General features: G+C 38.6%; 1 protein-coding gene across 1 annotated transcript in view; it reads right to left on the bottom strand.

Annotated features, from left to right (window-relative positions):
• Window positions 1-369: 369 nt before the first annotated feature.
• Window positions 370-27611, bottom strand: part of LOC124794801 (protein disabled) — an 89951-nt gene continuing 62709 nt past the window's right edge. Inside the window, exons 6-7 of the mRNA XM_047258458.1 lie at window positions 22603-27526; window positions 370-4704 (exon numbers count right to left, since the gene is read on the bottom strand). Coding sequence (XP_047114414.1) covers window positions 22604-27526 — 4923 coding nt within the window. The 3' untranslated portion in view covers window positions 370-4704; window position 22603. The remainder of the gene's footprint in view (window positions 4705-22602; window positions 27527-27611) is intronic.

The raw sequence follows: 27611 nt of genomic DNA on the forward strand, positions 1-27611 counted from the left end.
GCTTGGAAAACAGATATGAAAGAAATTGGAAGATCTAATTAGCAAAATGAATTATGCCCATTTCAACCAACAACACAAATCGAAACAGACAGTGAAGATTGTTCATACCAACAAAATACCAATTTTAAAATATGGTGACAATGAAGTTCAAATCTATTACAACTTTTTTGTCATCACAAATTTTATGGCAGCATACATTACACGCAATGTAAGGATATGTTTGTTAAGCATTACTGATCTAACATTTTGGGAAAGATAGCAGTCTGTTTTTAAATTTAATATTTAATAAGGAAAAGGGAGTATGGTAGCAAGGGATTAATTTTTGTTGCAAAAAGGATGTTTTATCTTTTAAATAAAAATAAAAATCTGTAAAAAATAACTTTATTTTCTTACAGGTCTTCAAATGAGAGCAACCCATTCGCTTATTTCTTCATTCTTAACAGTCCACAATTAAACAACTAACGATATTCAATATGAACATCGTACAAAGAGTGAAATGACACAGTTCATAATACATTGTTATTTTGTTCTTTTCAATCTCTGTTTGAACAGTGCTACAAATAAATAATCAACATTCAAGCCGAATAAATTGCACAAATTTTATTAATAGTTTTGTTAATCCCACTGAACCAACTGAGATTTAAATCTTTTAATTCCATGTTCATAATAATAACAGTTGATATGGATTACAGTTGAACATTCGTACCAATTGAATTTCCTGCATTTGATCTTAAAAATTCATAAACGTACATCTGAAAATATGGGGCAAAATTGAGTTCACTGTCTAACATGAAATTTACATTCATTATAAAGTATTACAAGCAACAAGTGAGTCAAATTTTAAAACATAAATTATGAAACTTACACTTCTTACATTTTATCTCAAATATATTTATCCTATACAAAAGTATTTATTACATTTTTTTACATTTTTACAATTATGTACAAAATGTAATGTCTTTAACATGGTTGCTCATTTCTTTGGTTTAGTCAGCTTATTTAATACACAAATATATATGTACACATTTTTCATGTCACCTGTACAGTGGAAATACCTCATGTTTTTATTGCAAACTGATACATGTGGATGAATATAGTTCAGCAATCATGGAGCTTCATGTGAGAGATTCTGTCAGAAAAATAGCACTGTATCAGAATAAAATAATTTTTCTCATGGTGTGTAGTACTGACTGAAGGGAGCTAATCATGCTTCACCAATGCTTTCAATGATCCATTTTATTATTCTTTAATTCATCAGTGCCTGTAACTTAATGAGAACAAGAGTTGTAAACAAAAGTGTTTTGTTTGTAAAATTTAGATTTCCAAAACAAATTATGTTAACTGAAAGCATTTGCATCTCTGAAGAAAACCAACTCCCCACTGCCTCATTTTCTCTCAGTACATTTCAGAACATCTCATCCTATTTATCACTAAATGTGAGTTGTCACCCCTTGGAGCAATATCCAAGAGTTAAAATGCGCATGACCTGGAAGTTCTTCCATTAAATATATTAACTGAAGCTGGTGTGTTTATCAAATTATGACTGAATATAGTTATACAAGTAATTGAATTATGATGGACGTTCCATATTTAAATGCAAGTGTAAAAAATTTGTAATAGTTTATATAGTTATGAGTTATAAAAACCATAACATCTAAAAAAATTTTATACATCTGATGTATATTACACTTGTTATTGTTTTACATTGCTTACTGCAATTTCCAAAATATCATGAAGCTCTGACATTAACAGCAATTTCACTTAAGCATTCATGACTTTAGTATTCATGCATATTAAGAAGTCTCATTCTCTGTTTACGAAGCAAAAATTTGTTCTTAAACTTGGCCTTTCTTTACGTTAAAAAATACTAGTCACTGCACCCTTTCTTTATGTAAGAGACTCTAGCAGATCGTAACAATGAGAAAAAATTGAATTTCAGTATAATATATTTTCAGTCTCAACAGAGCTATGAAGAGGAGTAACTTTTTAATATCAATGACCTTGTAGGCTAGCACTGTCTTGAAATATGTTTCCTAATGCTGCAGAAAATTTTACTTTTTATGCCTGTTGCACAAATAAATATCAATTAATGAAGTGCAAAGTGAACTAGTTTAGCACTGAGAAACAACTTACTAAAATGAAAAGTTACTGACAGACATAAAACATCACAATAATTCAGGATAAAAGTTCATTTCCACCAGCACTCTTCTGTTCTCATTGAGTTTATAGCAGGAAATGTGATATACACAGAAGCATGTAATCCCTTAGGGGACTCTTTTTTTTTTAATGGGAAACATCACATACACTTATGGCATTGAGTCAGACCAGTTTCATAAACACTATAAGCATTTCCTTAGCTGTGTGACTCTAATAAGAAGGTCTATACTTAACACAGAAGTCCTTTGTATTTATCATTACACTGGATATATCTAAGTGTACCTATAACACACACAGTTACACTGTCTCATGCAGTATTTAAAAGCAATAATATGTAATGAAATAACAGTGCCACATTCGCAGAATTTTGTTTTGCACTGCCACACAATTTTTAGAAACTGACTTTGCACATGAAACAGCTATACAATATTTCTGCATGCTCTGGAACAACAATAAAGCTATAGCAAAAACTGGCTGAAAGTTAATACTGGTTAGGAGTCAACAAATTGAAATACCATAAATGTGATGTAAATCAAAATTTTCTTATTTTAAAAAATATAATGATTATATGAAAATTTTGTAACACTTCACTGTAGTCTCATAAAATAGCAATTGGTGTTCTTTTATTAAGTCTCAGAGGAATACTGTATGTCAAAGTATGTGCATTCTGCAATTCTAACCCATTCTTTTTTTCATTTTGATCATCTGGTATGCTATAACATGCAGTTTCTACCAAGAATTTTATACTGCAGTAGCACAGTTTCCTATTCATACCCAGTTTTTTAAAAGAATCTACCTTATAAGAAAAACATTAGGAATTTTTTACAACTGCCCACTTAGCAAGACTCAGAACAGATATGAAACATGCACTCCTCGAACATTCACACTGTGTGTTAAGAATGCTATTGTAAGATACTATTGGAACACAGGAGGGAAACAAGGACTATCAAATAACACCTAATTCTAACAAAGATGTGGGTATCCACACAAAACAGGAGTTTATATATATACTTTTGAAATACTTCTGTGTGTTTTAACTGTACTTATGCTATGCAGATAAATTGTCTAGTTATGTGATAATTATTCTCACTGAATTTGGATATGTTAGTATTTCATTTTGAAACAGTTACAGGAACTGTGAAATGTGAGTTGCATGTTACAGAAGTAATATAAAATCATAATTCATTAAATTTAATTAAAGGGCTGATGACACTCTTTGTCACTTGACATTAGTCCACTAAAATTGAGGCAAATACTGTAAATAACAACCTAATTAAATCACTGTGTGTAGATGCTAAGAAGTAACACTGCAGCGATCATGGGATATAAGCTACAAGAATCTCCAAAATTAGAGTGCTTAGACAAAGACGAACTGCACTTATATAAATAATTAACTTGTTCCCATAATTTTTTAATGTAAAAAAAACTTTCAAACTACAGAAATAAAAGTTTTGGTGTTGTTTATTGTTCATCCATACACTTGCAGCATCTTGGAATCAATATGCCAATTAATCTGACTATTATAATTGTTCTTAAATAAGTTTTTCATACTTACCAGTGAAGACATATATAGGCACACTTGTAGTGAACCAACTATTTATAATTCTAGAAATAGTTCAGTGCAGATCTAGTAAACATTTCTCATAATAAAAGGGCACAGATTTTTGTATTAGTTGTTGATGGTCTCCAGAGCTTTCAAACTATTATTTTCCTTTGTTTTGGAACTTTCATTTGAGGTCTTTTTCAAAATCCTACCCTATGCAATAGACACTTGTCCTTACAGAGTGTCCAATTAATCCAGAGAAGACTACAGTGTGCAAAAACACTGACACAGCAGGAAGACCACAATATCTAGTTTCACAATAAAGGCAATATGATCCTCAGATTGCTGATATGGGTTCAGAAGTAACAGTTTATGGCTTAGTGTCAAGTTATTACATACTAGTAATGATATGACAGTAAAAAAATCTCCAGTTTCTGAATCCAAACAGGTATTTGTAAAACCACCAAGGATTTCTGTAAAAGCAACAGGTGTTCTAGTGCATACAACAATAGCAATATATTAACCTATTTAAGGTTTTCTTACTCAACACAGAACAGCAAAATATTATGTGGTGGTTGATGGTTACTCACTTCTGATGGAATGCAAATGACAAAATTTCCAAATTAAATTAAAACAGGTTGTCATAGTTTATTGATGGTAACATTCAAAATTAGTGATATTTAGTGAGCAGAAGGCAACTAAATTGCACTCTCTTTGAGCAAGGAAATTATTGCAATATAATGAAATTTTGAGATCTGTGGACAATGATAACATAATACTGAAACAATCACGGCTCCTTTATAATGGTACACACTGCAGTTCTGTCAGTAATAAGCAGTGGGTATTAAGTAATTACATGGCATGGGTGAATTTCATCACCAACAAAATTAACCTACATGATTTAAAACGTGAATTTCATGTAAGTTGGCATCACAACTGCAATTCAGTTTTCACTGTCACTGCATTATCTCTTTCATCAGTTCACTGGTACTATTCTTGAAGAGCTGTAAAATAAAAATAAAATCTATTGAAAAATAGATTACTAATTGTAACAAGTGTTGAGTAATAAGATATAGAAAAATTTTAAGATTATCAGTTGCTCCACTTTTTTATATTTATTAACTTTATAATCAGATACACATTATTTAGCAATCATGACTGAATGTGTCAGCACTGTATTCTATATCATATAACTTACCAAGAAGTTATTTACAACACTTTTTATCATATATCAGATAAACAAAATTATTTATAACAAGAACATATGAAACAGATGTAAAAAAAATATTATTTTGTACAATCACTTGATTCACTATTGAAAAATACTCCAGCACAGTATGACGGTTGCTGTTTCAAGTCCTTCATGGTAATCCTTCTGAATAATCCTGGTCACAGAAATAACACTTCTCAAGGCAGTGTGTTGAACATTTTAAGAGTAACCATTGGAAATAATACTGTAGAAGTGATGGTTTTGACTTAGTAAGCTGTGTAAAAATTGTGAGCCACTGATGCCCTCTGCTCTACTTCTCTTTGTGGCACTTTAAACCAATGTGTTATCCACTCATCCATCATTTAAATTTCCCTTATTCTGTGAAGACAGCTATAGCTCCAATTACAGCTTTTGTAAGTATTTGCATTATGCACCACATGTACTAATGTAGGTAATTTTTCCTTATTCTTCAGTCCTGGATAACACGCCTCTTACTAATTGAAAGTAATTCATGTACTTTCAGTCACTGATACATTCCACAGCTAAATCTACATCTTTATCTACTTAGGTACTCAGCAACCCACTGTATGGTGCATCGCGGAGGGTACCCTGTACCACTATTAGTCATTTCCTTTCCTGTTTCACTCGCAAATAGAATGAGGGAAAAACAACTGTCTCTGTATGTGTCCTAATTTCTCATATTTTATCTTCGTGGTCCTTATGAGCAATGTATGTACGTGGCAGTAGAATTGTTCGGCAGTCAGCTTCCAATGCCGGTTTTCTTAAGTTTCTCAATAGAGTTTCTCAAAAAGAACATCGCCTTCCCTCCAGGGATTCCCATTTGAGTTCCTGAAGCATCTCTATAACACATGTTGTTCAAACCTACCAGTAACAAATCTAGCAGCCCATCTCTGATTAGTGTTCTTTTAAATAGAAAGAGGTGACCTATATGCTGCAGCATATAAGATGAAGTCAAAAACCGAACACGTCCAGGATATGGTGGGGCATAATTAGCACACTAAAAATTCCATATAATTAGGTACTATAGACTAGGATAAATGTTAACTGGTGAAGAATAGAGGAATACCCTACAGAAACATTCAACACCACTGTGCTTACTGAAATGATATACAGAAACTCATCTAGATCTCTCACAAAGCCCAAAAATTTCTGGTCATATGTAAAGGCTATCAGTGACACCAATGTCAGTGTCCAGAAACTCGTGGACAGCACAGGAACTGAAATTGAAGGTAGCAGGTTTTCAACTGTCCCTTTACTAAAGAACTTACTGTAGCATCGACTTTGTGCAAGAAGAGATGTTAGCATGCTCACATGAATCCGAGGATGTCTTCCAAGCTGGACAGGACTCAGTGGATGAACATGATAAAATAAACCCCTCAGTGTTCTATCTCTTTTCACACATTTTTCCATAGTCCTTTACCCCAATGCCCTAGGCCCCCAACCCAAGGAATGATGCTATATGTGTCAAAGGGTGTGTATCAAATAGGAAGATATATCATATATGGACCTTCAGGCATATCAGGTGACCTCCCAGAGCAATTAGTCTTACACTGGCATGGGGATCCACTGGTGTTGGCTTGGTATACCCTAAATTCTCGGAGGCCCAAAATGAAAGACGCAGAAACAAATTTAAAAACTGAGGGACTTGATGATACCTCAAATTCCCAAACATTGAGAAACTATGCCCACAACAGCATCAGGGGATAGACCAGTCCAAGAAGAGGAAAACATCACTAAGAAGTTGGACCAGATCAAGATCAAAGCCTTGTCTGGGGCAGAGAGGAGGAAACTTCTAAGACAATAAAGAGAAAAGAAAGGCAATAAAGAACAAATGGAGGGAATTAAAGGTCTCGAACATAAGACATCTAAGAAAAGACTGTCTCAGAGGGAAGGGGTTAAACAGAAAACCTCCTACTTCCAAGACATAGACTAAGAGAACGAGGAAGGAGTCTTTCATTCCCACTTCCCAGGAAAACCAGATCCAGGAAAAAGCTGAAACAGGAAACAGATGTATAGTAGTGCAGTTTCAATTTTTATAATAGCAGTAATCCAACAAGGATACTCACTTGTTAGCATCACCTAACAGCTAGAATAACTAGTTCAGATGGTTCTCTTTGAAAAGACTGGGAAAGACACAAGTCATGGCCAAAAATGCATGAGGATCTATCTGAACAAAGGTGCTCTAATCTTTGCCTATGACGGGATGGGAAAAATAGATTAGCTGAAGGAGATGACGATCACGATACATCCATGGGAGGAGACAAATTTGCTGGTCAAGGCAGCAGAGGAACTCTTCTCGACTGCAAAGATATAAATCTGGGTTCCCAGACTACTTAAGGATTTTCCTCCAAAGATCCTGTTCAAGAAAATATGGGCGCATAACCAGAAAGTCTCGATAGATGACTGAAGAGTAATCAACAGGAAGGTTTTACCTGATGGCTAAACTATTCTGATTGAAGTCAATGAGAAATTCCTGAAGGTAATACAAGAGTAAGACCTAAAACCGAACGAAAGATTCTCGCAGGTTACTGTCACCGTGACAACCCGATAAAGTCCTACTTAAATATCCTACTGGTTGTGGTGAAATAAGAATTAATACACAGGGTGTCCATAATTAAAGTTCCAGTTTCAAAACACTGTAGGAAGAGAACCTCTGCTGATAATGATAAACTTGACCTGCATGTTACTGACTCAGGGTGAAATGTCATAGAAAACAAATTAATGTAAATTTAACCAATAGATGGTGCTGTAAGCATCATAATAAGCACACCAACAGATGTGTGGCATATGGCTGTTCCTCAGTTTGTGTCTGTGATACCCATCATGAGTATCTCCATGAAGGATCATGTACTGCTGGTAAAGCTCCTATACAATATTGGAAAGTGTGAACCAGTGGTCCTGCAGAAGTTGTAGGCACTCGAGAAAATGAAAAAAAGGCATTGCTCTGATGTCTGCTAAGAATCAGGAGAAAATGATTACAAAATTTCAAAAAACAGGTTCTTTTGAAGTGCTATGTGACAGAGGTGTCCAAACATTAAACATGCCTACAAGCACAGCACATAAAACATTATGACACACCCTGTCTTGCTACCATATAAAATCACCCGTGTACAGGTGTTGCTTCCTGCTGACCAGCCAGAAAGATGAATTTTCACTCTGGAATTTCTAACTTGCATGGAAGTGGACAATGAACTGCCACAGAACATTCTGCAGACAGATGAAGTCCATTCCCATCTATTAGGACATGTCAATATGCAGAATTGCAAAACATGGGCAACAGAAAATCCACACACACATCAACTGGTACCATTCAATTCTGCAAAACGTATTGTGTGGTGCATGTTAATAGCACCCACTTATTTTAGGGCTGCATTTTTCCAAGGAAATGAGTCCTGCTGTTCCCATTACCTGTACCATCACTTGTACATGCTATGAGAGTCTTTCGCACACTGACATCATTCCAACCCTTCAACAGCATGGGTGTGTGGGTAAGACAGCATGGATGTGTGAGCAGGATCATTTTTATGCAAGATGGTGCTTGTCCACACATTGCACAGACAGTGAAGTGGCTGATGCAGATGCATTTCAGAAATGCTAGATTTTATCAGCCATCATTTCCCTACAGCCTTGCCGTACAGATCACCCGATCTTAATCGGAGTGCTTTCTGGAAGATGTTGTCTTCAGTGCTCCAATTATGAACGGAGCTGAATTGAAGGCATGCACTGAGCAAAGCATTCTGAACATGACCCAAGACACACTCCAATCTGTTGTGGAACATGCTGTGGTATGAAACAGTGGACAGCATGCTGAACATGTCTTGCCTCAGTCCCATAACAATTAGAAATCTCTTCTCAATCATCAATAATATGTTGTTCAAATTTGACTTTACTCTGAGCATTGGTTCTCTTTCTACAGCATTTTGAAACTGGAACTTTAATTATGGACACCCTGTATATCAGCTAGTATGAGTGTTTTACAAATCGGCTAGTATGATCGTTGGTTATGGCAGATCTCAAAACAGTCTTCTAAATGTAGAACAATGTCACACTTTGTAAACTGCACTTTCGGTACTTTTTTATTTTGGGTAGCACACAACACACCTTTCCGTGACATTCTTTCCATCTCAGTTGGGGGTATGTGTATTGAGAGACGTGCCCATGGTTTTGTCTGAAGTCTCATAGTGGTGGTACTTGTAGATAGTCACCTGTGAACAGAGTTCTCACGTAACTGTGCACACTCTAGTGGTCTCTGTAAACCATCCTTATCTTCAGCAATGAAATACTCTCTACACCTTCTTGATTGTTTACTAAAATCAGATACCCAATGATAAGCACGGCCTGTGCATCATTTTACGATACAATTAAGAGCCAGCTATTAGCCAGAAACTGAACTTCATGGATTCATATAATGAAGCAATCATCTGCAAGCTGAGCTTATCATACAATTTAAATGTTATAGCAACTTTATATGACTACAGTTCGTCATTTTATGCGACTGGGTTAATTATATCAGGAGTGACAATGGAGACAAGCTGGTCACTGGAAGTGTTGCAGATAAACCTGCAACATAGTAAGGGGACAACTCCTGGAGGTAACCTAATTTATGTGAGAAATCTAAACACCCCTGGAACATTCTTCCACATTAAAAATGAAATTACATTCATGCTGATGGCAATTTTTTGTTCCAGGTACTTAGTGACCACCAGGATGAAGCCACTTGAGGAAGGAAATTTGTACTGGCCTCAACTTGCCTTCCATATGAGGTCAATGTTCCTCCTTCCTATGAAGTGAGGAGACCGGTTGGCACAACTGCTTGTTGACTGTGATGCCCACAACCTGGTTTGGAAAGCAGTGGCACTAACAGCACAGGTTAGCATCTATTTCAATATCTACTGGAGACCAATATAAAGGTCTTGAATAGGGGTAAGCAAACTACTTTCAAGGAGAGAAGAAGGGAAGAAGGAAATGACATAATATTTTGTTCCATCTTCATGGGTAGCCACGTCAAACAGTGGCATGTGGAGATGAAGCCATCCTTATCTGACACATGTATATTACGTTTAGGGTTGAAATGAGCACTAAGCAGACCATGGCCAATAAGAATCTTGGGAAAACAGATTGGAGCTTGTATAGGAAAGACCTAAGCTCACACCAAAACCAGTAGATTTACAGGAAATGGAAGATGAAGTGAACTTGCCACCAAGACCTAACACTTAGAAAACTGTCCTATCACCAAGGAGAGCACAAACAGTAATGTACCTATATGGAACAATAATTTAAGCTACAAAGGCCCTTGACAAATATAATCTTGCTATTAAGCAAGCAAAACAATCATCCTAGAAGGTATTCTGTGAGGAGGTGCAAGGTACAGCTGTCATGACCAGACTTCACAAAATCCTCACAAGAATACCAACAAATCCATGAGGTACACAAAGAAATGAGGATGGCAGGTACACAAGGACAGGGCATGAGATGCTGGAGGTGCTTGTAAAGACTCACTTCCTTTGATGCACTCTGGCAGATGATACATACCAAGATTCGGTTGCAGTGAGGTACTCGTTCACCAGTAACCAATAGGAGAACTCGCAGTCTGTCAAAGTATGTGTTGGCTTCAAGAAAATCCAGTGGGTGTTGGGAATGTTTCAATCGGGTTTCAATCATAAGTCACCAGGCACATATGGAATTTTTTCAGCTCTATTGCAACAAGCAGGAAAGGTATTAATCAGCCTCCTATGCTGTTTGTTTGAAGTCGGTCTAGCAGCCAGTGTCATTCCTAATGTTTGGACAGAAAAGATTGTTCTCGTTCTGAAGCAAGGGAGAACTGATCATACCAAGACTAAGAATATGAGACCAATCAATCTGTCTTACTTTCCACGAAAGACATTAGGAAAACTGGTTAATGTACATGTTAGGCAAAGTGTGTTAACTGAAGTACCTCTACATGAAAATCAACATGAATATCAACCAGATAAGTGACACAAAAGAGCACTTCACCAATTTGCTGAAAAGGTAGAAAAAGCTCTACACTTTCAGGGATTATTTTTTCCCAGGTCAAGAGAGGCCTTTTAGCAATACAATCTTCAAAATCGTGGTTAGAGCTGCGGAAGAGCATGGCATTAAGACCACTGTATGCAGGTGGAGTAAGACCATGCTGAGTAGACAAAAGCTAGAAACACATCATGATGGGTGTAAAAATGCAATAAGGACCACCAGAGAATGTCCACTAGTGTGGACCTAGTGGTGAATGAACTCATTAAAGAGTCAATTGTTAGAGCTTACTTTTTCGAAGGATATGTGTATCATTCAGCCATAGCAATACTTGTCAAATTTGAAAGTACCATAGAGCAATAGCACAATACACTCTGAATGTCAAGAAAAAGAGGTGTAAAAACAGGATCTAAGGATCAGTCCCAGGAAATCTGATGTTGTACCATCATGATGAAGCATATCCAGTTCTTCAATTCAATTCAACCAACAGAGGGGATAGTGAAATATCTAGGGATAACCCTGGATGTGAAACTAAAATGAACCCTTCACATAAGAAATATAAGTTGCAAGTCAAAAGGTGCTCTCATGTGCACTATAAGTGTCTTGGAGGGGGAGGGGGGGGGGGGGGGAATTAGGTTTAACTCCCAGGAGGACGTATTAGACATACACCCATGCTATAAGATGTATGGTAACTTATGGGGCTAAAATACAGTGAAATAAAGTAGAAAAGAATGTGGCTGCTGTGGAGCTTGAAAAGGTGCAGAGATTGGTTTTTTGTAGTGTAACAGGCAGAATTAACAGCACCCCACTGATGGGACGGAGACCCTGCTGGAAATGCCCACATTACACCTATGGGTTACAATTGAGGCAGTGGCTGGGGAATATATGTTAAAAACTGGAAATCTTTAGAATATCCAGAACCATATTCAAGTATAATGAATCAGGTAAAAATATAGAAATGATCAGGGGAATGATGACTGACTATATAATAGCTTTCAGCTGCTTCAATAAATATTTCAGTGTAACAACTGGAAGTAGGGAACAGTGGAAGAATGAACCATGATACTATTCAGGTGACAAAGTCTGGTTTACTGATGGGTTGAAAACAGACGAAGGTGCTGGGACTGGCGTGTACAGGGTACAGCCTAAGCCAGGGAGCTGGCTATAGTATTCCAGGTGGAGATATTTGCTATCAGGGTGTACACAGAGAAGAATCTACACAGGTGCTGTAAGGATAGAAGCATCTACATTTATTCAGCCAGCCAAGCAGCCCTGAAATCTCTAACAGCTGCTGCAATGAGATCATAAGTTATTGCAGAAATCCCTTGTGACACTAGGGACAAGGAAAAGGGTAAACGTGCTAAGGGTCCCTGCTTATTCAGATATCACTGGTAATGTAAAAGCTGATAGGCTATCCAGCTCAGGGGTGATGATCCCATTTGTTAGACCAGATAATTTAAGTGGTGATAAAACCTAAACTACATGAATGGATAAGAAGGGAGCAAAAGAACTTTGGATTAAGGCCCAAAAACAGAAACATGGCACAACCTAATGATGCTGAAACTGTGTTTAAAAAGAAGTTCTGCAATCACGGGTTTGAAAAGGAAGCAGATTAAACTCATGGTAAGTTTAAGGAATGGCCATGGGAACTTCCAGAAACATTCATACAGAGTAGGAAATGAGAAAGAAGCCCCAAAGTAGAGACTATGAGGTGAGGGACATGAAACAGCATCACATACACAAAATGTTTCGTCACTAATTCCTGAAGAAATTGTGTGTGGTAAAGGGTCTCCTACTACTCTTCAAGGGTACTGGAAGTCATTACTAGAATGGCAGAGAGAGAGCTTTCACAATAAACTTAGTTTATTTAGTGCTGGCAGCTGGGGGGTAAATCCGCTGTTGTTTTCTCTCCCTGATTAAATAAAAATCAAATCAATTGAAAGAAAGATACTGATGTACTGCTGAAGTGTACTTCTTGCATCACTGCAAAGATGAATGGTACAGATATTAATGTTGGTTGTGTTCAGAAACAGCTAAAATTGTTAAAATTAAACCAGGCTTCAGGCTCCGAGGGGGTTCCCATCAGATCCTAGAATGTGTGGCTGGATTAGCTCTCATTTTAATCATAACATACTGTAGACCCCTTGAACAAGACACTGGAGAAAGATAACAGAAGTGATCCAATAAAATATTGTGTTATTAACGTACATCTGTTTTTTGCCCCAAAACATATTCTGATTTCAGACATCATGAAGCATCGCAACTAAAATGACCACCTTCATGTCAACCAGCATAGATTCCAAAAACATTAATTGAGCTAAACCCAACTTTTGGTTTTTCTCACATGACATCCTGAAGGACATGGATCACGGAAATTTAGTACATACACTATTTGTTGACTTTCAAAATGCACATGACAAAGTTTATTAACAAAATTATGATTATATGCAGTGTCAAAACATCATTTGTGACTGAAGTAAGGACTTCTTGGTAAGCATGATGCAGCAGATTATCTTGGATGAAGAGCCCAGTAAAAGTAGAGGTAATTTCATGTGTGCTCCAGGAAAATAGTAATTGAAACTTCAGACTTCTCATAAATAATGCTGTTATCCACATTGAAGTGCTGTCTGAAAAAAGCTGCAGAAATGTTACATCAGATCTTAAGATTTCAGAATCTTTCGATTATTGGTCAGTTGCTTTAAATGTATAGAAATATAAAATCATGTACTTCAGAAATGAAAAAAAAAAACTATTATCATATGACTGAAATATTGATGACTCTCAATTAGAATTAGTACACTCATAAAAACAAATTATGGTGGCATGAATGGTGGCACACTTGTTTAACTCACAGGAGACTTGTTTAACTCACAGGAGAGCATATTTGCAGACTCTTGAAGACAGATAGCAAAATATTCCACAGAAATCTGCTTACAGACTTTCAAGAATCAGTAACCAGCGAGAAATCGAGAGATGTTCTTCAGGTGCCTATGTATCATTCCCGGTAAATTACAGCATGCACAGACTCATTTCAGAAGTCATTCTTCCCATGCTCCTAAGTACCATGCTAATTGCATGCACTTCAAAATGGTTTGAAGAGTATGCAGGATGATTCCATGATGATGCTACAAATATTCAGGAATGATGGAGAAGGCTAAATGTATCAATTTTAGGTAAGGGCTCTGGTCTGAAAATGACCAAAGTGAAAGTTACCGGCGAAAATCATTCTGATATCTCTGACAGTGGAATACATGTGCAAGTACTGTTGTGGCTAAGATTGTAGGGTAGGAAACTTTCATAGGTGGTAGTATTGACCAAAATAAGAAAAAGATGTTCAGATGTGTGTGAAATCCATGGGACTTAACTACTAAGATCATCAATCCCTAAGCTTACACACTACTTAACCTAAATTATCCTAAGAACAAACACACACACCCATGCCCGAGGGAGGACTCTAACCTCCGCCGGGACCAACAAGAAAAAAATGTCTAGTAAACATGGACTCTAAAATGCATACTTCAAGAGCTATGAGTACGTGTTCACCTTCGGTAGTGTGAAACACATGTGTTTTACTGCAAGCTCTTTGGTTTTGAACATCTGGAGGTAGTAGTACAGACCATAAACAAGAAAAAAAGTTCAGTAAATACGGGCCCTAGAATGCATACATAATGAGCTATGACCACTCATTCACCAATGCTATTTTGAAACATACACTATGTGATCAAAAGTATCCGGAAACCCCCCAAAAACATGTTTTTCATATTTGGTGCGTTGTCCTGCCACCTACTGCCAGGTACTCCACATCAGCGACCTTAGTAGTCATTAGATATCATGAGAGAGCACAATGGGCTGCTCGTGGAACTCATGGACTTCGAACATGGTCAGGTGATCAGGTGTCACTTGTGTCATACGTCTGTATGCAAGATTTCCACACTCCTAAACATTCCTGAGTCCACTGTTTCTGATGTGATAGTGAAGTGGAAATGTGAAGGGATACGTACAGCACAAAAGCCTACAGGCGGACCTGGTCTGTTGACTGACAGAGACCTTCGGCAGTTGAAGAGCGTCATAATGTGTAGTACACAGACATCTATCCAGACCATCACACAGGAATTGCAGACTGCATCAGGATCCACTGCAAGTACTATGACAATTAGGTGAGAGGTGAGAAAACTTTGATTTCATGGTTGAGCAGCTGCTCATAAGCCATACATCATGCCAGTAAATGCCAAACGACTCCTCACTTTGTGTAAGGAGCATAAACATTGGACGATTAAACAGTGGAAAAAACATTGTGTGGAGTGATGAATCATGATACACAATGTGGCAATCCGATGACAGGGTGTGGGTATGGTGAATGCCCGGTGAACGTCATCTGCCAATGTGTGTAGTGCCAACAGTAAAATTTGGAGGAAGTGGTGTTATGGTCTGGTCGTGTTTTTCATGGAGGGAGCTTGCACCCCTTGTTGTTTTGCATGGCACTATCACAGCACAGGCCTACATTGATGTCTTAAGCACCTTCTTGCTTCCCACTGTTGAAAATCAATTCGGGGATGGTGACTGCATCTTTCAATACGGTAGAGCACCTGTTCATAATGCATGGCCTGTGGCTGAGTGGTTACATGACAATAACATCCCTGTAATGGACTGGCCCACACAGAGTCCTGACCATAATCCTACAGAACACCTTTGGGATGTTTTGGAATGCTGACTCCGAGCCAGGCCTCACCAACATCGATACCTGTCCTCAGTGCAGCATTCCATGAAGAATGGGCTGTCATTCACCAAGAAATCTTACAGTACCTGATTGAATGTTTGCCTGCAAGAGTTTAAGCTGTCATCAAGGCTAAGGGTGGGCAAACACCATATTGAATCAGCATTACTGATGGAGGGTACCACGAACTTGTAAGTCATTTTCAGCCAGGTGTCTGGATACTTTTGATCACATAGTGTACCTCAACTACTGAATAAGTGCTAACAGCTCTTAAGATAACCATTTTAGAGCCCATGTTTACCACACTTTTTTCTTGTTTTCATCTTTAATACCACCTCTGAAAGTTGCCTGCCCTATAATATTATCAACAACATTGCCGGTGTGTGTATTTCATTGACAGAAATATGAGACGTTTGTAACATTTTGACTTGTATCATTTCCACACTACGATCCCTTACCTCAAACTGATGCATTTACCCTTCTCCATCATCCCTGAAGTTTGTCTAACATCAACACAGAATTACCCTGTATTTGTAAGAGTAAATCTTACACAAATGACAACTTAACAAAATAATTTCTTCATTTAATCAAGGTGATAGCACTGTCTTGTTGCTTTAATCATTCTGTCATGTCATGGCTGGTCATATGTAACACAAATCACACACAGGGCCAGTTTAAGGCTATTGCAATCACTACAATCATGGGGAGCCCAGAGCTTGGGATGCCCCACCATGAGGCTGTAAATATTTGTTCTTACTTAGTAAAGTATCATTACCTATTTTATATATATATATATATATATAAAATAGGTATGGATATGTGCGTGTGTGCGAGTGTATACCTGTCCTTTTTTCCCCCTAAGGTAAGTCTTTCCGCTCCCGGGATTGGAATGACTCCTTACCCTCTCCCTTAAAACCCACTTCCTTTCGTCTTCCCCTCTCCTTCCCTCTTTCCTGATGAGGCAACAGTTTGTTGCGAAAGCTTGAATTTTGTGTGTATGTTTGTGTGTCTATTGACCTGCCAGCGCTTTCGTTCGGTAAGTCACCTCATCTTTGATTTTTTTATATATATATATATATATATATAATGGAAGGAAACATTCCACGTGGGAAAAATTATATATAAATACAAAGATGAGGTGACTTACCGAACAAAAACGCTGGCAGGTCGATAGACACACAAACAAACACAAACATACACACAAAATTCAAGCTTTCGCAACAAATTGTTGCCTCATCAGGAAAGAGGGAAGGAGAGGGGAAGACGAAAGGAACTTCCTTTCATCTTCCCCTCTCCTTCCCTCTTTCCTGATGAGGCAACAATTTGTTGCGAAAGCTTGAATTTTGTGTGTATGTTTGTGTTTGTTTGTGTGTCTATCGACCTGCCAGCGTTTTTGTTCGGTAAGTCACCTCATCTTTGTATTTTTATATATATATATATATATATATATATATATATATCTTCAAATTTAGAATGTTAACAGGCTCCATTCAAGGCAGTCCCACTCTTGAAAGCACCTTCATTTTCGATTCTATTTTTTATTAAAGTGGACAGCTATGATGAATACTGTGGCAGTCGTTTGGCCAGTGAACTGACAAAAATAGGGATTTCCACATCTGACCCAGTCAGTAGCTGGCCTGTGCAGAAATACCAGAAGCATTTGATGATGCTGACACTTAATATGCCTTGCCTGCTAGACAAAGTGTGCAGTGTAGGAAAGCAAGCTGTTTGGAATTTCCACTGCTAATCCATTGGTGGGCATGTTTGAGTAAAGGTTTCTGGTATCTTGGTTCAGCAATTAAATCAAGTGTGAAGTATGAATGAAGTCTGTGGCCTGTGTCTGATGCTATCGGAGTCTGTGATTTGTTTTATGCTACAACATAGAATGGATCATAAATACTTGCTAGTGTCAAAAAAAAGAAAACGTAGGTGTGACATCCTAAAGAGCAATTGCGGCAAAAAAAGCTCATTAAATAAATTTTTAAACCAAACTGACAGTGTTTAAATGGATGTAGTATGTGATGTGAAAGAGTGTAGTGTTACTTAAGCTTCATCAGTTGATGATACTGAAGAATTGCATGTTCATGCAAGCAAGAATTAGTGGCTGATGAAACTGTGGAAATAGCAAATAACAATGTTACTGTGGAAGAAATTGAAGCAAGCTGAGATCTCCAAGACAAAAGAAAATCATCTAAGGAAAGTTACAGCTTTCAAGATGTTCATGATGTTAGTTATCCTGGAGTCTGGCCAGATAGTATAAATGATAATCTAAGAATAAGTGCAATCAAGGAAGGTCCACAAGACATTAGTGAAAAAAGGTCACATTTCCTGTGAATAGCAAGACAAGTAAGTGTGTTACTGTTTTTTGTTGCTTTCATCATCTTTCAAATGATGAAAAAGTTAAACAAACATGGCTAGTATATTTTCGAACAAAAGATGCTGGGTATTGCTTTTGTTGCAAGTTATTCAATTCAAGTGCTGGCACTATCAGACGAAATGGTTTAAGAGACTGGCAAAGGTTGTCAAAAGTTCTGTCTAGCCATGAACTATCCCACAACCATATTACTGAAATGTGCAAGGGGAAAGAGCTTTCACAGAGAATTAAAAACTAAAAATTAATTTCCTGACAATTCAAGATCAAATTGATCAGGAAGAAAAGAGGTGGAAATTGGTTTCTTTAAGTGTATTTTTCATAGTATGCTTCCTTGCTGAAAGAAATCTTCTGTTAAGAGGTGACACTGAAATGTTGGGAAATTCAGGTAACGGAAACTATTTAGAGAAAGTAAAATTAATGGCCAAGTTCAATTCTTCATCAAATAATCATATTAACTGTATGGCCTAATTGGAACATTGGTTACTTATGTAAGTAAGGTAATACAAATATAATAGAGGGAAAAATAGTGGGAAAAATATATCTAAAAACAAAGATGCTGTAACTTACCAAGCAAAAGCGTTGGCATGTTTATAGAGACAAAAAACACAAACACACACAAAAATTTCAAGCTTTTGCAACCCACGGTTGCTTCATCAGGAAAGAGGGAAGGGGAGGGAAAGACGAAAGGATGTGGGTTTTAAGGGAGAGGGTAAAGGAGTCATTCCAATCCCGGGAGCGGAAAGACTTACCTTAGGGGGTATATGTGCGGATGGATATGTGTGTGTGTGTGTGCGAGTGTATACTTGTCCTTTTGTCTTTCTGCTCCCGGGATTGGAATGACTCCTTACCCTCTCCCTTAAAACCCACATCCTTTCGTCTTTCCCTCTCCTTCCCTCTTTCCTGATGAAGCAACCGTGGGTTTTGAAAGCTTGGAATTTGTGTGTGTGTTTGTGTTTTTTGTCTCAATCAACATGCCAATGCTTTCGTTTGGTAAGTTACAGCATCTTTGTTTTTAGATATAAGGTCATACAAAATTAAATCATTACCATAATTTCTGATGAGAGTATCTATCATGAAAGACACCATATTCAAGTCACAAGTAACAATTAAGTATGGTTTTAAGAGTGGTAGATGTGTTTTCCAAACCAACTGAAATTAGAAATTGTTATTTCAGATACTACATAACTTGACATACTGGTTGCAGATGGTAGGGGACAATCTTATGACAACAGGAGCAACAAGAAGGGCAAGGAAGAAGAGTAGAAGAGTGATACTCAACCTTGTACCATCAAAAAAACTCCAAGAGCTCATTATATCCCTTGCTGTGCTCATAGCTTGAACTTGGTTGTTAACAAAACAGTTAAATCATCTGTAATTGTGCTACATTGTTTTGGTGTGGTTTTGCATTGTTCACATTATTTTCTGCCTCTGTGAAGTGCTGGAAAGCACTCATGAATCTAAATCTGAGTCTGAACTCTCTGTATGATGCAGGATGGGCAAGATGGGAAGATAGGATTGAAAGTGTTGAGGTTGTAAGATCTGAGCTTAATAACAGAAGACTTGCATTAACAGACTTAAAGAACAAATGCAAAAATGATCCATTGTGTTTCAGTGAAGTATCTATTTTCTTGAAAGAAACCTCAAAATTTAAGTTTTCTTTGTGTGCTGTGATAGACATAATATCCTTTGCCATGTCAACAGAATCAGTAAAGCAGTTCAGCAAGAAGGAATGTAGTTAGACACTAGAGTAAAATTATAAAATCAACAGTTAGTGTTACTGACCATATAGCGGAGATGCTCAGTCACAGATAGGCACAACAAAAAGATTCTCACAATTATAGCTTTTGGCCATTTAAGGCCTTCTTCAACAATAGACAAACACATATGCATGTGCACACACACACACACACACACACACACACACACACACACACAACTATAACACACAACTGCAGTCTCGTGCAACTGAAACCTGAAGCCACATTGTTACATTCCATCCTGGATTTTCCATTGTTTGACTAGTGTTACTGAAGAATATAGAACTGACGGGTTTGAAAAGGCTAAGAGAAAAGTGGAGGAATTGGTTGCATCTTTAACAGAATCTAGATCTACAACTATTAAAAGGCAGTTTTCTTAAGAAAGTAAGCATGATCCCATTTGAAGAGGAAGAGAACTGCTTAAGGGTAAACTTCTTCTGTGTTGTGGCAGACGCCACTACTATGGCCTTGAAGGAAGGTTTCAGCAGCTCTGTGGCTGCTGTGATGTGTTCAGTGTTATTTGTAACATTAAGAACTTGGCAACAAAGAAACACGATCTCAACAGACAATTTAGGAATCTTGCAGAAGCTTTGAGAGACCCTAAAATGTATTCAGGAGGCACAAATTTGCAGGACCTTGCAAATGAATTGGAAGTAGTGTCCCCTGTATTTCCACAAACTGTGGAAACATGTTTAGTAGTATTTTAGTGCATCTTTGAAATGAACTTGCAAGACTTTCCCTAAATGTAACAATTGTGTTAAGAATATATTTGTGCATACCCGTGTCTGTAGCTCCTGCACAATGTAGCTTTTCCAGCTTAAAGATAATTAAAAACTATCTCAGATCTTCAAGAGCAACAAGCAGCTAAAAGGTCTTGCTGTAATAGCATGGTAAGACATTGCGTGGTCGCTCAACATGGAGAAAGCAGTCGTCTTCGCTACTCAAAAAGCAAGAAAAGTGAAGATTCAGGTGCGCAATTTTTAAAATAATGTTTTTAGAACTTAGTAGGCTTTTTTTCCATTTTACTTATCATTAGACATAACATATTAAATTATATACCTAATTTTGCATGGTTGGAGTGGTGCATGTAAAAGTTCAGCCAGGCTTCACTCGCAGCTATTATGAACTATTACTAAGCTGTGGTCACCAGTGATAAAGGTTCCAAAAAGGTAGGAATGCATATAAATACAGTTTATTTCTACAACAGCTCTCACTGGCTGCTTGTCTTGAATGTAAGAACAGATCAACCTTTCATGCAATCTGGAGACCTAGTTTTGAACCAGCCACTATTGCTTCTTAAAAAGAAAAAATTATAATGAAACGCTCAGTCATTACAGCTACTGCAGTATCTGTAGTAATCTGTGAGTTCCTCAATTTATCTGAAATACTGTAAGTAATTTTTAGTATGTTTCAAAACCACCATATACTTGCTTGCTGTTAAATTTGTGAGTTAAAGAAAAACATTATACCAGGCATTATTACTCTGGATGTACTTTTTGAGAATTATTTTACAAGTAACATTGCAACAATTAAATTCTACTTTGTACTATAGGGTGACACACACGGGATTTTTCCACTAGTGAAAACTATTTTGACAGATGTGACGATGGCCTTTCTGAAAGATTTGGAAAAACATTTAGTAGTTTACTATAACTGACACAAGCAAAATAAGTCCAGAAATGATTCAGTATGATTGTAATGTCAGAAATACCTAATAAAGTTTTTGATTCCTCTTTTTCCAGTTCTATTTGGAGTTGGTTTTAAGTGCAAGTTTGTTCATTGGAGTTGGTTTTAGGTGCAAGTTTGTTCATTGTAAGGGATTATTAGTATATCTGTGGTGCATATTTTTCTTGTTTTAGTGTATATATATTGGGTATTTTTGTAGATATTTTAATGCCTAAGTGCTTGCATTTACATGGCAAGGCCAACTCGTGCCCTAACTGGGGCAGAGAACTATCTGTTTACATTTTGAAAAAGATTAACAGAGATATTGTGAAATCTATACTATCCAGTATTCATACAACTTGAGGTTAACACACTGCATTCCATATAAAAAATAACTGAATGTTTTTTTATCAACAAGTCTTAGGGTACCTGTGACTTCATACGGGCGAAGTCACAGGTAAGCTAATATGATACGGTTTGTACAAAGATTAAAATACACACACACACACACACACACACACACACACACACACACACACACATTCATAACAACCACATATAATCATGAAAACTGTGCAAAATGTAAAGGAAACTACATTCCAGAAAAAGAGTGCTGGCCCCAAACACAGACTTTGCAGGAGGCCCCAAAACTCCTTAAACTGGCCCTAACACTCATGTTTAACTGGTTTATTGACAGCACTGGGGTTCTCTCAAAAGTAATACCTTCTCACTCATAAAACAGTCCTTTGGCTACATTTGGCAAAATGTGCACTCTTTACATCAAGTATTGTGCAAGTCTTATAGTAGCCAAGCAATTAAGTCTGTTAAACCTGTTTTTCTAACATGTAGTGATGTACCTAGTCAAGTGCCTTGTACAGGCCACAAAAAATACCAAGTGGAGTTATTTCATTATTTAATGTTTGAATAATTTGGTCACATGAGTGCCTGTTCTATAGATTATTCAATAATCTTCGAACAGCTGTACTCACCTCTTCTTCTAATTTTCATTAGAGAATTATTATTTGTGCTTATCTGACAATAAGAATAAGTTAATACACCCAGTAACAGTAAGAACAAGATGTCTGTCAGTGCTTACTTTTTTGCAAAAGGAAATTCACGACTATACACTATGACGAGCAATCTAAATTTTATGTATCTTCCTTCCTTACATACCTCACTTCTCTTCTTCAAAGTTGAAGGAGTCAAAGGCTTTAGTCCAGTTGAAGACTTCAGTCTGATTACTAGCACCAGATTTATCTTCTGCCCGACCAGTGTTCTCAGAGCGTGGACGGGGTATTGTCGAAGCTGTATCACTGCAGAAGAAGTCGTCATCAAATGGATCACTTTCACGTACAAAAATATTTATTGATTCCGACTTTTTCAAACTTGTTGATGAATCTGCTCTCATAAGGTTTGACATACGAAGTTTCATTCCTGGATGAAATTTATCATGTTTATTAGAGTCTTCACCACTCCACACTGTTCCAGGTGCTTTCTTATCACTATATTTGCTTTCAGAAAGAGTTTTTGGTGAAGGGATGAATTCACTGTCACCAAAGGGCATGCTTTCAAAATCAGCAAAAGCATGTTCACTGTGCGTTTTTCCTGTTTCTGAGGTGCCTGCAGGAAGAAAAACATCATCACTTAGTTTACCATTTTTCTGGTCGAGAACACTAGCACAAGCAGGTTCATCTACCACACTTGGGCCTCTACTACACGGTTTGGTGTCCTCATAAGGTGACTTCCTGTGGTCACTTATATCACTTGATACACTTGATGCAAGCCTGATGCCCCGTATTTCAGTAGGAGTAAAGTCATCTTCAAATGGAGATTTTCTGTGAGTTGAGCTCCTTGGAGTTCTAACTCTATTTGTGTCTTCACCAAGTGAAGACTGATAGGGTTCTGGAGGACTACTCAGGCCTATTTCCTTTGGCCGGGAATTAGGATCACTAGTATGGCTTTCCTTACCCTTTGCGAAAGTTTCAACAGAAGAACCAGCTGTTACAGGGAGACTGTGACTTGAGAGTGCAGGAGATCTTTGTTTTGCAGAATCTGATGCATCTGATTCTGCACCTTGGCTTTTGTTAATATCTATACCTACTTCAAATGGTTGCATTGTGAAATCATCATCGAATGGTGACTTCTGACTGTAGCTATATTCACTGCTTTTTTTGTATCGCTGAGGTCTCCTCGTATGGAGTGTCTGTGATCTCTGATCGTAACCTATTTCTTTGTCTTGCCTGCGGGGCCTTTCTTGCTGTGGCCAATAATCATATTCCTGATCAGAATTAAAATATCCTTCCCGACTCCTCGGTCGCCTACCTACTTTTTCACGATGTCTTCGTTCGGCCATAGTGTAGCTTCCCATTTTCTCAATACTGTCTGGCCTATCTGAGCGTGCTGCACTTGGGAGAGAATGCTGTTGTTTTTCTCCAATTCTTGGCACATAATCGCTGGCGGGTCCTTTTTCTGGAGTCCAGCGTGATTCTGTTGCACTACTAGGCCGTTTTGGCCAATTCTGTTTCCTTCCCAAGTACCTGGGCGATTCTTCATCCCCTTGTTCACTGTAATCATCCTCCCATGGTAGTTCCCGAGAACGATCCCTCGAATATCTATGATATCTTTCACCTTTCCACCTAAGGGTTTGCTCTGGTCGCATGTAATCTTCATCAGGGGGAACACACTTCCTGCTCCAAGGATATGGTCTTCCATCATGTTCAAGTTCTCTTCTGCGCCAGTATGCTTCTTCACGTTCTGCTTTACTTCGTCTATCACAATATTCGCGTTGTGAAAATCGTTCTTCTTCATCCCATGACACTGATTCCCAACTGCTTCGACTTTCACCTTCTCCTCTCCAAGGGGATGGACGTCTTTTCCTGCCTTCTTCATACTCTAACCCATTCATTTCTCTGTGTTCATATCTCCTCCACCGCTCATCGTCTCTTGGTGCAGCATACTGTTTGGATCGAGGTTTTCTAGATATTTCATATTCTTCTTCTTCCTCTTCTTCATCTTCATCAACAGATCTGTCACGCCACCTCTTATTCACAGTAACCCATCCGTGGTCTTCATTGTCTTTATCATCCTGTTCCCAAGGGGATGGATCCCTTGAACTTCTCTGACCACTTTTCCATGGAGCAGGTCGTCTTCTCCTTGCTGTCCTTTCTTCATGGTACATTCTTTCTTTACGGTGAATACCATCATCATAATATGGCTCTCCATCACTCCAACCATTTTCTCTCCAAGGCCTTTCTTGCCATGGCATACCATCTGCCCTCCTGTCTTCCCAGCCTTCTTCTTCTTCATCATCATCACGCCACTGACCTCGTGCTCTCATTCTTCTTCTTCTTTCCATTTCTTGTTCTCTTTCCAAATGATCCTGGTAACCAGCTGGAGGCATTCTCCCTGTTTCTTTCCCATCAGATGACCATGGTGAAGATACTTCCTCTCTCTGCGTATCAGGTGAAGTCTTTTCTGGTACAATTGAGTCAAATTTTGCCCAACCCTCAGCACTGGACACACCTTCAGCTCTGTCATCATCCTTATCGGGAGAGCCAATATCGTTGGTGGCGTCTTCTTTTTCAGATACTGACGATCCATTATTACCATCTGCTGATTCTACTGCCTCTTGCTCGTCAGCATTCTTTGTGACAGGGCTTATTTCTGCGGAAAGTGGTGATGTGTGCTTTATTTCTTCAGCACTAGCTCCAGCATCATCTTCTAAAGCAGTTGCGTCTTCCTCTAATATAGTTGTTTCAATGATCGACTGAGGTTCACGAAGCGTCACCGCTTCAACAGTGGGCGATTCAGTGCTTTCACTCTGCTGTCTTGATAACGTTAACAAATCATCCTCTTCCTCTGGTTTGATACCTTCTGCAATACTGTCGTCTTTCTCACTTGACGTGTCGCCATCCTCTTTTTCACCAGCACCTTCATCTAGAGAAATCTCCCTAAGTGCAGCATATTTATCCTCAGCCTCCTTTCTTGCCTTCATCTCTTCTGCGGAACTTTCGGAGACTACTACTCGTTGTTTGGGTTCAGCATCTACAGAATCTGTGCTTCCTTTAGTCCGCCTATCATCTTTAGCTTCTTCAATCAATTCTCGGAATACAGCATATTTATCAAATGGTGCCTCCTGGAAAACATCCTCTAGTTTGTCCGATGAGTCTGTTGGTTCAAAATTAGTTTCAAAGTCTGCCTTAAACTCTGGTTCATCGTCCACCGACTCTCTCAGTGTGGCATATTTGTCTCTCTTAATTGCATCTGTCTCTGTCTTTGTTTCCTCGCCGCCATTTTCGGGGCCTTGAGCTTCTGTCGAAAGCTTGGAGAGGCAGTTAGTAAGTTCCTGGAGTGTCATGTTGGATAAATGCCCGGGAGAAACACCTAACGCTGCTGCTAAATCTTGCAATCCCGTTTTTGTGAGCTGACTTAAAGTAATATTTAGTGAAGTACTCGGCTTTTTCTTTCGGTCATCACTCGCTGATGTGGTTGTTGCACTCGATGTTGACATAAGGATGGAATCAATTGTCGTCATAACTGGCGAACGAGCCTTGGGGAGGTGATGGAACTTGCCGCTGTCTGTGCTAGGACTTTTCTTCTGAGGTGGAGGTAGTAACGGAAAAGGTGTAGGTGTTAAGTAGTCGTCACTGCCTATAGAAGATTTTGCAGTGAGAGGTTGGGGAGGTTGTTGCCTCCTTGGTCTCTGAGGTACAAAGTCAACTTCCGGAAATTTTGGCCTTCTTGCTGGAACTGGGAGAGGTGGACTTTGTAACACGTCGATTTCATGAGGAGTGGGTGATGTCGACGTTTCGTAATTTTCTATATAGTCATAGTGAGGTGGTTCATCAGCGTGTGGAGGTCTAGGAGGTGGTTTCATCATACAGCTAATCTGCTGCCGCTTTGGAGGAAGTGGAGGTGGTTTGATGGCCGCAATGCTAGCTGCAGGCCTCGGTGGCGGTTCAGGGGCTATCTCTGCTAGCTCAGCACTGGATCCCGACAGCCTCGAGGTACTGTCACCGTCTCCAGAATCTGGGAAACTGGCGACCACTGGAGGAGAAGGGGTCACGGCACACCGATTGCGTAGCGTAACACCTTCCAAGATGCCCTGGCTTACTGGTGATTTTCTATCCGATTTTGATGGTGTCGGAGGCATCGGAGGCGTAGGACTCAGACGCACTGATTGTGTTGTGCTACTGGTTGTGCACGCGTCCACAGTGATCTGCTTTACAAGGCGTGACGAGGATCGTGGCGTTGACTTCGGGCTTGGTAGTTTCACCATTGTAGACAATGTGGTTTGTTTACTAAGCCGTGAAGTTTTACTCTTTGATTTGCTAAGTGTATCTACAGGACTTTCCAGTACGGATGGAGGCGCTGTAGATGACGATGGTAGTGTCACAGACTGTGTGGTAAGAACTGTGTCTACATCTGTTTTCTCGGGAGGCAATGAAACTCTCAGTGGTCCGTGGAAAGTCTGAGGGGTGGTGCTTTCAGCCGAGGACATAAGCGTAGATGGTTTCACATCGTCCTGTGCTGGCACAGGTGCTGCAATGCCAGCAAAAACTTCATTCTTCTTTGGCTTTGCGAACATGGTAAAATCAGCGAAACCGGTATCAAAAGGGTCACTACTGCTGCCTAACGATGGGAACGAATTATTTTGAGGAAAATCGTCTTCGGCAAAGGGATCAGTCTTATCAAATGGATCAGTGTCTTCGAATGGGTCAACATCTAACACCAACGACTTTTTGGCTGACATTGTGGTTAGAGCTGAGGTAGTCAGTGGACTAAATGTGACAGTCGTTTTGTCACCACTCGACAGCACAGTACTTGTGGAGCACGGCAAATCACCATCTCCTGGCGTCAGTGCATTACTTCCTTTCTCAAACGTTGCCTGGAATAATGGGGCTGTAGCTTCGGAAGGAATTTCTGTGACTAAGTCCTTAAGAACTTTCTTTGGTGGATTCTTCAGTTCCTGGAAAAAGTCTTTTCTGTCCACATACGGCTTACTGCGGCCCGTACCAAGTGGGTCCAATTCAGTGAAAACATCAAACGGTTTCTCAGCTTTCTGCGCTGAAGGACTCCTCCGGGACTCCTTATCATCCTGGAATCAAGCAAGTATATTGGCATATAAGGTACTGCTAAATAACTGAATATTTCAAATGCCTGCAGATTTGCTATGTTGCTAA

This window comes from Schistocerca piceifrons, chromosome 4 (genome assembly GCF_021461385.2).
Source record: "Schistocerca piceifrons isolate TAMUIC-IGC-003096 chromosome 4, iqSchPice1.1, whole genome shotgun sequence".
Classification (NCBI taxonomy): Eukaryota; Metazoa; Arthropoda; class Insecta; order Orthoptera; family Acrididae; genus Schistocerca; species Schistocerca piceifrons.